This window comes from Taudactylus pleione, unplaced genomic scaffold (genome assembly GCF_031769625.1).
Source record: "Taudactylus pleione unplaced genomic scaffold, aTauple2 ptg000909l, whole genome shotgun sequence".
NCBI classification, from domain to species: domain Eukaryota; kingdom Metazoa; phylum Chordata; class Amphibia; order Anura; family Myobatrachidae; genus Taudactylus; species Taudactylus pleione.
Window position 1 is genome coordinate 437519 of NW_028285310.1, and position 12392 is coordinate 449910.

Consider the following 12392-nt stretch of genomic DNA (forward strand, 5'->3'; position numbering starts at 1 on the left):
CCTACGATGCCTACGCCTGGGACGAGATTGAGGTTGGTCGGCTTCCGGGAGCATGGCCAGAACAATCTGACCCAGATCAACCTGAAATGGCAAGATTTGAATGTAAGGCTTTTTAACCCCCCAAATAAATATATTTTTACTTAGCTTGATGATACCATCCATTTATGCTTACATGCCGGGGTATTGTCATGATACGTGCAAACTGTAAAAAATCACAATATAAAAATACAAAAATTTATGCTGGGCATTTCTGTTTCAAAATTGGGTGCAAGACAAAACATAAAAGGGGAAAAACACACATTTGCCCAAAGAGCAAAATTACATTGCGCAGAATACCTCAAATTGGGGCCAAATGTAATCAACAAATGTTAAAGGGAAAACACAACTAATTTAAGGGGTCTAAATAACAGTTAAAAATGCGCTAATTAGTTCGCAAATACCAGTCACAATAGAAACAGTTAAAAATGCGCTAATTAGTTCGCAAATACCAGTCACAATAGAAACAGTTAAAAATGCGCTAATTAGTTCGCAAATACCAGTCACAATAGAAACAGTTAAAAATGCGCTAATTAGTTCGCAAATACAAGTACAAAAATACACAGATAGAAAAACACGAAATTTTAGAAACATTTCTGACTAATAAAAACAAAGGTTACAAGTGTAAGGTCAAACAAAGTTGCGAAAATACAAACATGAACATTTAATAACCAAGTGAAAAAATAAACTTACCTATAGATAATATATAAGTTTCCAGATCAAAAGGTCGCAGGGGCAGAGCCAAAAAAAAACCTAACAAAGATGAAATTACGAAAAATTAACGTGCAAAAATTCAGGAAAAGATGGAGACACAAATTGAACAAAAGTTAGACTGCCAAAAACTTACCAAATAAAGAAACGCCAAAAACAAAACCTCCAGAAAAAATGCGAACGGAAAAAAATTAAAGAAATTTAGCAAAAAAAAACAACTCCCACCAACGCCAACTCCAAAACCCGCCAACAATCAACTCCGACCAACGTAACCTCCAACAATCAACAAACGCCACCTCGACTCGAGACGCCCCAAGCCATAAATAGTGTTTAGTTTCCAGCACAAATTAAGGAGGGATCATAGGAACGCACAATCAATGATGCGGACGAAAAATAAGGACGCATGTATAAATACGTCACGAGCCAAACAAGAAGTTCTGGTGTTTTTCTTGTTTTGAGCTAAGACATGGCTACAGAACAGGGAAACAATGGGCAACAGTCTGGCGGTAAGTATTTCAGGCATTTGGAAACAATGATTAATTTGAAACATAATATAGTGCAAGTTGTGAAGTTTACAATTCTCAACATTTAAACAAATAGGTGAGGAGGATGACATGGAAGAGGCTGCTGGGCCCAGTATTCCGGCCAAAGCTGGCAAAAAGAAAAGGCAGCCACAATTCACAAGAAAGGAGATGGAGGTTTTGGTTCAGAAGTGTGTGGACATCCTGCCACAGGCAGACAGGAATATGAGTGCAAGCCAGAAGTGGAGAATGTGGGAGGAGGTAGCCGTTGCGGTCAATAGGGTGGGTGATTTTGTCCGTCTAGCCCGGGATGTCAAACGGCGGTAAGTAAAAACTTGACCACCCAAAAAAACTGGGGGAAAGAATGCATGAATAATGGCTACTTTTTCACCCACAGATGGCAAGACTTCAAATATCGCCTGAAACAAAAAATGGCTTACAGGGCTAGGCATGCAAGGGGGACAGGTGGGGGTCCCACCCCTGTGTCATTGGAGTTGAATGATTTAGAAGAGCTGGCACAGGGGTGTGTGCAGGCTGTGGAGGTGTTTGGCGTGTCCAACATGGATACGAACATGCCAGACTTTGCGGCTCCTCATGTTGTCCAAGGTAAATATTGTGATGTCACCAACTCTGAAATGTTAATGTGCCAATATGTAGATTCTAATGTGACTCTTTTCTCATTTTACCAACAGAGACACAGGCGGATGAGTCTGCTCCAGAGGGGAGCCTTGGCCGCAGAATTTCTGCAGGCTCTGCAGGGGAGGAACCAGTACATTCGGCTGAGGACCCTGCAGAAGCCAGTCCTGGGCAATCCCCCTCGCAGGCAGTGTCCCTCCTCACAGAACTCAATTTTAAATCGGATTTCCATACGGAGATTCTGCAGAGGATGGACGCCAGTCTGGTACGGGTGGCTGAGGCCTTGGAGCAAAATGCTGCGGCCAACGTGACCATTGGTCAGGCCCTGGCGGAAAATACCAGGGCCAACATCCACATCGCCAATGCCCTGGAGCAGCTCATTCGCCAGCACATGGTGGAGCCGACCTCCCTTTCTGCCGGAACATCAGAATCCTCCACCTCTGGCACAACATCAGCCAATCCTCCAAATGTGCCTAGCCCTGTGCCTAGTCCAGAGGCCACAACATTTGCCTCTGGACAGGCCAGCCCGATGACATCTAGTCTATCCCCTTCTGGAGCCCCATATCCCCCCCGCGCCGCTCAATGAACCCCCTCGCCGTTACCTGGACGGAGCCAGGTCCCCTCCCACTGCTGCCGCCTCATCAAGCATTTTAGAATGCAGGGGAGCCCGTGGAGCGCGGGCGCCCATGCCTGCCGCGGCGCTGGTAGCTTCTGAAGCTGCCGGCTCCATTAGTGCTCCAGGGCCCGCGGCTGCTGGCTCTAGTAGGCGGGCGGGTCAGCGCGCTTCTGTAGCTGTGCCTGCCCGCCCGCATGTCCCGGCTCACGGCAGTGCTGTTGGCCGCTGACGTGCGCAAGCCCGTGGCCACGCCCGGATACCGGCTAGGGCTGCTACATTAAATGAGGAGGTGGCCACGGGTTCGAGACCAGTCCGGTCTCGGGCCCCGGCTCGGACCTCCAGGGCAAGTAGGGCCCACAGAGGCCCTCGGGCCCGAATTGCAAATGGCGGCTTTGCTCAGCTCCCTGAGCCTGCTTGGGGGGCAAGGCTTAGCCGCCATTTTAGTGATATAAACCAGAGCTTGCTGCAAGTGGGCACTGCCAGCAGCTCTACAGGGAGGGATAGCCAGGCTCAGGGTGCCAGTCAGAGTGGAGGGTAACAGGCACAAGGGGCTAGTCTTAGTGTAGGGCCCACCAGCATGAATGCTCTTGCAATGCCCATAAGCTCTGGGGATCCTGCAGGGGTTATAAATGTCATGTCCTCCATGGCCACGTTATTTGCCCCTTTTGTGGCTGCTCTCCCACAACTGCCTGTGGCTGGATCTCCAGCTTGTGCGCCCCCGGCAGCTTCTACATCTCAATTACCAGCAACCATGCCCGAGCAATTTTTGTCAGCGGTGCACGCATTCGGGTCTTTAGTAGCGCAAGGTACTTCAGGCAGTGGTCCCTTCCCTGATTTCGGCCAATTCAGCTGTTACTTCTTCTGCACCTTTGTCTGCATTGGGGGCTGCAGCGCCAGATGCTGTGTTACCATCTTTTTAGATGGTGATGCCAGCGACAGTCCCGAGGATGCCGCTGTGGACGAGGAGGTGGCTTCGGCGGATTCTTTGGGTGGCGAGCAGCCGAGTACATCAGGTGGGTCTACTTATGAAGAGGATGATGACAGTAGCAGTTGTTGTTCCTCTTCATCGCTGGTGTCTGATGCTAGCAGCTCTGCCAGGGTGTGCAAACGGGCTGCTAAATACGCTAAACGTGAGGCCGGCCAGCGGGATAAGTCATCTAAGCGCCGTCGTTCATGTTCGCGTGGCGCTTCCCGCAAACATTCTAAACGGTCACTGGGGGTCCGCTGCGATAATACGGCAGTTTTGTGCAGCTTGCGCCCATGCTGTAAACGGAAGATAATTAAGGGCCTATACGTGGACATTTTTGTGCTCACCGACAAAACAAAAAATAATTTTAAGGCGGCCAAGACTAAGGGAGGAGTTGGCCTGGACGCTTTCAGGTCCTTTAGTAATTGGATCTCGGGTTTTTGCATGTTTGCATCATGCTATTTAATAACTCATCCTGAGGAGCACTTAAATATTGTCTGGTATCTGCACCTGATTAAAAGCATGCAGCGCGGTTCCCGGGGGTTTGCCTGGCGGGCTTACGATGAAGAGTTTTGTCGGAAGCAGGATGGCAGGCCTGTCATTGAGTTTGGTTGTAAAGACGTGGAGGTGTGGCTGGAAGTGACTCAGCCGCCGCGTCTTCCAGTCAAAACTCCCCCTATTCGTCATCCACCAGGATCAGGTCGATTTCCACTCAGACTCAGAATAAAGGCAAATGTTTTGCTTATAACAATGCCACCTGTACCCAGGGGCAGCGGTGTCGTTTTCGTCACCTCTGTTTGCGTTGCGGCGTAGCCCACCCCGTGTCCAATTGTTCCCGACCGGCTGGACAGCAGTCTTTCAAGCCACCCGGGATTACCGGGACTAAGTAAGGCATCATCCCCAGTGCGTTTGGATGCTATGACCAAATGGTTGGGTTGGTATCGAAACCTAGAGGACGCGCGGTTTTTGTATTCCAGTTTCACTTATGGTTTTCAGTTACCCATTAAGGGTGAGGTTAGGGTTGGCTCCCCTAAGAATCTGTGGTCAGCGCGCGAGTTGTCTGATGTCTTAAAAGACAAAATTCAGAAGGAGATGAGCCTAGGGCAAATGGCAGGCCCATTTGAACAACCCCCGCTGGAGGATTTGATTCTTTCTCCAATGGGTGTTGTTCCCAAGAAGTCTCTGGGTAAATTTAGGCTCATTCAGCATCTGTCATACCCATCAGGGTCATCAGTGAATGATGCTATACCTCCAGAATTTTTTTCGGTGGTGTATCAGTCATTTGACGAGGCTTTGGAGATGGTTAGGTCATATGGATCTTGTGCTCTCATGGCTAAGATAGATGTGGAATCGGCTTTTCATCTACTTCTCCTGCATCCTGACTCCTTCAGGTACATGGGGCTTTGCATTGGCGACAGATATTTTATAGACAAGTGCTTGCCTATGGGATGCTCTGTTTCCTGTGCCTTTTTTGAAAGATTTAGCACCTTTCTTCATTGGTGCATGGAAACTTCTTGTGGGGGTCATGGGATAGCTCACTATCTCGATGATTTTCTGTGCGTGGGTCCTGCAAATTCAGATCATTGTGCATTTCTTTTGTTTTCTTTACGAGCTCTGGGCCTAATTCATACCCGCTTGCGAGCGCTGAGCGCTCGCAAGCGGGTCGATGTTGGCCAAGTGCACATGCGTACGACAGCGGCGGCTCCGTCGTGCGCATGCACGAGACCCAAATAACGACGGCCAAGCCATCGTTATGGGTCTCGCACCAAAGGAGGCATGCTGTCGATGGTGATTGACAGCACGCCCCCTTTGGTGGGCGTTCCGGGGGCGTGGCTGCCCAGACGGAGGCGTTCCCATGGGAACGCCTACCGTCTGGGGCTGGCCCCACTGTCAGTGGGAGTGCTTTTGGCTCTGATAGAGCCAAAAGCACTCCAGGGCTTGCAGCAACGAGACCCAACCGCAAGGGTCTCGTCGCAAGCCCGATGGTTGCAATGGTCTTGACCAACACGACCATCATTTTGGCCACTCGCTATAGCTGTGGGTGATCACCCACAGCTATGTGAGCGGCCAGGAGGCCTCTCTTAAATTCAGAGGGATGGCCCTGATTCAGAGCGAGCGCTCTGTCAGAGCATCCGGCTCTGAATCAGGGCCTCTGTTTTTCCATTTTGGGGTACTGATTGCCGATGAGAAGACTGAGGGTTAACGATACTGACTTTGAACCTCTATACACTCCTACCTATACCTTCTAATATCCTGCCTATAAACCTCTAAGGTTGACGCTATTTGCGTACGCAGTCATGCATTAAATTAAGACTTTAGACCTTGAACCTGTGGTTCCACAGTTATACATACGCATGCGCTCTGGACCAGGTACTGGCATCAGCAAGAAACCTCCGTCTATCAGCATTCAGCAAGAAGACCTCTGACTGGGGTCACAACACACACATTTATACCCTCACAGAAACAGACAACATAAAAGAGAGGCTTGTCGCTGACGCCATTGGTTCCCAAGGGGGACGCATCTGTTACAGAGCATTTAACAGGTTGATTCAAATAGACACAGTGCAGCCTCCGACAGCTGGTTGCCTCTGTTTCCCGCCTCATGCAAATCTAAACAGTTGGTCATATAATGTACATTTCGGTGCTTTAAGTCTCTCCGGTCCATAAGTTCGTGAATGCATGTTGCTATCTTCCCACCGATGATACCGGGAAGCTGTTGAGAGGGTGCAGATCAGTATAATACCAAGCACGACATACTTATTATGTATTAAACCTGAGCTACTAAATAACCTTTATTTCACAGCAATTATAATAAATGAACAAACTTGAATCTCATACTTTAAAGCTTATGGAATCTTTTATGCAAATATGTAATGTGTAAGTATGTGGGGTTTGGTAGAAAGACGCTAGTTAACTTGGGGCAGATGCGTGCGCATGAGGCATTTTCATACAGGATCTTATGCATTCGCTAAAGAGTGACTAGTTAACAGCGCAATTGTGCATATTTCTGTGTGTATGAGAAATGGTGAAAGATGCAATCGCATGATGCTAATAGTAACATCGCCATATGTACTTAAGTGTGAGTTTAGCTAAAATGGCGCTGGGCGGCCATTCGCAAAATGGCGTCTTGCGATCTAATTTTCAAGATGGCGTCTTGCCGCCAGTCGCAAGATGGCGTCGTTACGATCTAATTTGAAGCTGATCTTGTCTCAGCTAATTATCCAGCTTTGACAGGATCCTCTCGCTTGCCTATCATTTTTGGGCATTGACACCCTGGCAGGGGTTTGCAGGCTTCCTCAGGATAAGGTGGCAAAATTGCGCGACGCGATTGCTAAATGTTTGGCGGCAAACAAAATTTCTTTGCGGCAGGCGCAATTAATCTTAGGTCTGTTGAATTTTGCTTGTAAGGTTATCCCGATGGGCAGAGTTTTCTGTCGAAAGCTGGAGCGATCCACAGCTGGGGCATCCAGACCGCACCATATGGTTCGCCTGTCCTCCGAAATCAAGAGGGATCTGTCCGTTTGGGAATCTTTTCTTGACAAATTTAATGGTGTAGTGATTTGGATGGCTCCAGTTATCTACAGCTTTCAGCTGCAGCTTTTCACCGACGCGGCAGGTTCAGCGGGTTTTGGTTGCTACCTTGCCGGGTCCTGGTGTTCAGCATCTTGGCCTGAGGAATGGGTGCATTTGGGTCTCACACGGGACCTGTTGCTCCTCGAACTCCTTCCAATCATGGTTGCATTGGAAGTGTGGGGTGAGCATTTGCGTGATCGCAGCATAGTACTAGGGTGTGATAACCTTGGCGTTGTGCATGCGATTAATCAGCAGCGCGCCAAATCATTGCTAGTGTTGCAAGTTTTGGTGCAGTTAGTCCTTGCTTGTGCTGCAATAATTCATTTAGAGCACGTCATATTCCCGGGGCAGAGAATGAAATTGCAGATGCGTAATCACGGTTTCAGTGGCCTAGGTTTCGATCTTTGGCCCCTGGGGCTGATGCTACTGGTGTGCTTTGCCCCTCTTATGTCTGGCAGGTCATAAAGCCGGCATGGAGGGCTTAGCATGCCGGTTTCTCACCCCAGGTACTTTGATAGTTTACAGCCAGGCTTGGGAAGAGTGGGAAGAATATTCCCGTCGCCACAGACATGGAGGTAAGAGCAGGCATCAGTTGATGCTTTCTTTTATTTGGCGTCCCTATGTCTCTGGCAGATCCAGAGCTGTGGTTTTGCGTTATTTGGCCGGTATTTCATTTTTCTTTAAGTTAAAAAGCCTTCCAGACCTGACAAAGAGCTTTCTGATTCAGAAGGCCTTGAAAGGTTGGGTTTGTTCGGTTCCAGTTGCGCCCGACAAGAGACGTCCTATTGATATTTCCCTCCTTCCATTACTCCACGCGGTCATAGCGGACGTGGCGGATTCGTTTTTTTGAAGTTGATTTGTTCAAACTAGCTTTTTCTATGGCCTTTCATGGGGCTTTCCGGATTTCGGAGTTGGTGGCGGCGTCCAAGCGAACCGATTCTGCGCTTCTTTGGGCTGACGTTCTGGTGGGGGAGAGGTCGTTGCTTTGTAGGCTTAGGCGTCCAAAACTGATCAGCTGGGTCGGGGAGGTTGAATTTTGCTTGTCCCTTCTGAGGACTAGCGTATTTGCCCCATTGCCCTGGCCAAGCATTATCTTCAGGTCAGGCCTGCTACTGCGGGCTCTTGGCTTCTGCATGAAGATGGTTCGCCATTAACCAAATACCAGTTTGGTTGGGTTTTGAAGCACTGTGTCTCTCATGTCGGCCTCTCCCCCAGGATTTCGGTACGCACTCATTTCGTATCAGGGCAGCAACTTCTGCTGCTTCAGCAGGATTTTCTGTATTCGAGATTAAGGCTTTAGGCCGTTGGAAATCCTCCAGTTATAAATGTTACATCCGGCCTCTGCATTGATTGTATTTCGCATTTAATACTGTTGTTTATTCGTTTGTCATGTTATTTGTTTGTTTACCTTCAACGTATGGTCTTGTGTGTCTTGTTTGTCCTATCTACCCGACTTAGGGATTAGCTACTTGCCGCTGTGGCAGCGGAAGTCTGGAGGCATTTGGCCTTTTATTTTTGCCTGAACTGACGGACCTAATTCGGCTTATTGGCATCACTAATTACAATTACAAATAGTATGTCCCTCCGCTGGTTTTTCCTCCAGCCGAGTTATCCGTGTTTTCCTGCTTTCCCCCTCCTCCCCATCCCCCTTTTACCCTCATGTGTCTTGTTTGCTTCGAATTGGCACTGAAGCTTGTCTACATTTCAGCCTGGCAGCTGGTTACACCAATATTTTTCTTTTTGGCAGATCCTCCGCTACTTAATTATAATTGCAAATTAATTTAATTTTGCATTCTTTTTCTCCCCCTTAGGTGTTAAAATTGACTCTCTCAAAATATGGATTGTTGGCCGCTCCTATGTTTTCTGGGCTGCTAAGTTCATGAATGCTTGTGGCGCTCCTTCCTTCCCTTGCTCTGATTGTGTGCGGTGGATTGATGTGAGAGGAATGTTGTGGCAGGCCTTGTGTCCTAAACTTTTAGAATCTGCAAGGCGTTTTGGGACTCCCGAGGTTTTGCTGATTCACTTAGGTGGAAATGATCTTGGTAAGACGACTGGGTTGGAATTTATGAGCTCCATGGCTGACGATGTTGCTAGGATTTCGACAGCATGGCGTTCTTGCAAGATTGTATGGTCGTGTATTGTGCCTCGGCTGGTCTGGCGTGGTGAACAGAATGGTAGGGCGATTGATGAAGCCAGCTAGAAGGTGAATGCAGCAGTCGCAAAGTATGTGTTGGCCTCTGGTGGTGGTGCTGCTGTGCATGACAGGATACGTTTCCGGCATGCATATTTGTATAGGAGAGATGGTGTTCATTTGACTGAGGAGGGGGTTTCGATTTTTGTTGAGGATCTGTTCCAGGTTGTTTCTTCAGTGTTTTAGTTATGGTATGGTGGCGGTGCGTTGGTTCTGTAACCAGACCTTCGCGTTGGCCGGAAAGAACGGCTGGTCGCCGCTTAGGGTGCAAATAGCTTTCAGTTTGTAGTTTTATAGTATTTGGGTGCACTCACCCTCTTTGACTCATTAAGCTCACTGGATCACCCTGCCGGGGATAGCGTCATCACCCTTCCGGGTGGGAAGTCATGTTAGAGGGTTGAGTGGATACCTTTTGTTGACAGTTGTTTAAGTTACCAGTTGCTCTGCACCTTATGCAGTGTTCGCTTGGTATGCATGTCTGTGTGCTGCATGGCTGGAGTAAGCTGTATGTTGCCATCCTTTCTTTGCCACCATATCTCCAATCAGTTTAGATTCATTTAATACTCATTAGATAATTGTAATAAATTACCAACTAATTATTCTGCCAAATCTCATGTCTCCGAGTCTTTATTTCATATACTGTAATTTATTAAGAAGGTGTTTTATTGCATGGTGTTACACCCCTCTGACGATGGAAAGTTTAATGCTATAGTGCAGCACCCGGCTCCGGCCACTAAGGAGGAGTCGGCACTTTGGTGTCACCCCTCGACGGGTGACACTCTGGCATTGCCCGCACCCCCCTTGTGATGCCACTTTTACCAGTTTATGAGTGGGCAAATTAAGCTGTGCAAAGATACTGTATTAACCACTGGGGAGAATGGTGCAGTTATCTTTGTAGGCGCACGTCTTCTTGTATAGTAACTGGGGAGAATGGTGTAGTTATCTTTGTAGACTGAGGAGAGAATGTACTTTATGTACAGGAACAAGCTTAAACCCCTAGGTATTTGGAAGCATAAATAGGTTCCAGTGTAGTTGTATTCATAGGGTTAATATTTGTAGTTCATGTCAGCCTATCAGATGGTGTAGGGCAAGCTGCGGCTGTTCAGGCACAACTTGCACCTCTAGTTGCTCAGCTGTCCACGGTTTGTGGCCTCTCAGTGGCTGTTTCGCCCCCCTCTGTTGATTATCAGAATCCATCTTCTATCATATCTCCACCTGCTGTCTATCCTAGGCCCTCTACATCTAGCCACTTCGCACGGGGTGTGATTGACAGAACTGACCGCATGTCATCTCCGGCCTCTTCCTTTGTTGTTACAGGTCCATCTGGCATGTCCGTGTCAGGACTGGAGACCACGACTCGTGGGTCGCGTAGGGCAATGCAAGCTGACGATGCAGCCGTGGTTGGTCCATCCGACGCATTCACCGAGGGTGCGGAGGAAGTAGGTTGCAAGTCCTATGGGACTATGCAGGCAGAGGAGGCGAACACTTCTAGTTAGTCTGATGGTGAGTGGGTAGGGAGCTCTGAATCTAGTTTCACATCCTCATCTAGTTCTGAGAATAGGCGCCCGTGTCGCAAGAAAGCTAAGCGGCCACTCTGCCAGACAATCGTGGCGCCGCCATAGGCATCGATGGTTCTCTAGCACTAGTGAGGAATCAAGCATTAACCCAGGGGATGTTGTCTGCTGTGCTAATACGGTGGTTCTTCGTGGGTTGCGCCCCCATATGCGTGAGAAAATTGACAAGGGCTAATACGTAGACGTTTTTGCCCTTACTTCCAGGGCTAAGAAGGCTTTAGCTGCAGCGAAAAAGAAGGGTGGCATCTGAGAAGATGCGCATCTGTCACACATTAACTTAACAGGTTTTACGTTTTTGAAGGGTGTTACTTAAAGAACCATCCGGGTGAGGCCATGAATATTATACGTTATCTGCATCTTATTCATGGGCTTTATCGCACTTCACGGGGTGCAGTCTGGTGATGGCATGACAAGCAGTTTTGGGGTGGAAAGACATCGAGGTCTGGCTGGAAGTGACGCAACCCGCCCTGCAGGCTGCAAACGCTCCCTTCGGGAAGAAGACGGGTGGGCAGGGCTCTGCCCTGGCTCGTTCTGCCAAAGCTCCTCCTGCCAAAGGTCATTGTTTTACTTTTAATAACAGCACTTGCGCAGCGGGAGCTTGGTGTCATTTTCGACACCATTGTTTGCGCTGCGGTGCACCCCACCCAATCAAGGAGTGCCCTAAACTGCCTGCCCCTTCTGCTGGCTCCAGGCCCGCCGGCACCGGGAACGCTCCATAGAGTGGCATCGCCAGTTCACGTGGACGCCAATTGAAGGTGGTTGGATTGGTACCCTTTGCGCAAAATGACTAGTTTCCTGCTTGCAGGTTTCACCGAGGGGTTTCAGCTCCCGGTGCAAGGTGATGTTTGGCTAGGCATCCAAAAGAATTTGCGTTCAGCTTATATATTGCCCGAGATTGTAAGAGATAGAGTGGCCAAGGAGGTGCAGCTAGGGCGTATGGTCGGACCCTTTGCTGCTCCTCCGTTGCATAATCTGGTTCTCTCTCCAATTGGAGTTGTGCCCAAGAAGGCTCCTGGGAAGTTCAGATTAATACAACATCTATCTTTTCCATTTGAGGGGTCAGTGAATGATGCCATTCCGGAGTCTTTGGCTCGGGTCTGTTATCAGTCTTTTGAGGAGGCCCTTAATTTGGTGACGTTACAAGGACCGGGAGCTTTGTTGGGTAAAGTCGATGTAGAGCCCGCTTTCTGCCTTTTGCCTTTGCATCCCGACTCGTTTTAGTTCATAGGCTTTCGGTTGGAGGACGGATTTTACTAAGACAAGTGCCTCCCTATAGGTTGCTCTGTACTCTGCGCTTATTTTGAGGCATTTAGTTCATTCCTACACTGGTGCATTTGCGCAGGCATGAGTGAGTCCGGGGTAGCACATTACCTTCATGACTTTCTCTGTGTAGGGCCAGCTGGTTCTCCCCGCTGCTTGGAGCTTATGGTTTCTCTGGAGGCTTTGTTTTCAGAGTTTGGGGTCCCTACTGCATCTGATAAAATGCAGGGACCTTGTACTCGTTTGTTGTACCTCGGCATCGAGATAAATACGACAGCCTGTTGCTGTCGTCTGCCTGCAGAGAAAG

At 48.6% G+C, this 12392-nt stretch overlaps 1 protein-coding gene and 1 pseudogene across 1 annotated transcript; both read left to right on the forward strand.

Annotated features, from left to right (window-relative positions):
• The first annotated feature begins 4405 nt into the window (after nucleotides 1-4405).
• Nucleotides 4406-7434, forward strand: LOC148473827 (uncharacterized). Its single transcript, XM_088459402.1, has 4 exons — nucleotides 4406-4878; nucleotides 5635-5664; nucleotides 6751-7241; nucleotides 7412-7434. The coding sequence occupies exons 1-4, from the start codon at nucleotides 4406-4408 to the stop codon at nucleotides 7432-7434; spliced, it is 1017 nt and encodes a 338-aa protein (XP_088315528.1).
• Nucleotides 7435-7532: 98 nt separating this feature from the next.
• LOC148473828 (uncharacterized) lies at nucleotides 7533-8410 on the forward strand (annotated as a pseudogene).
• The last annotated feature ends 3982 nt before the right edge of the window (nucleotides 8411-12392 follow it).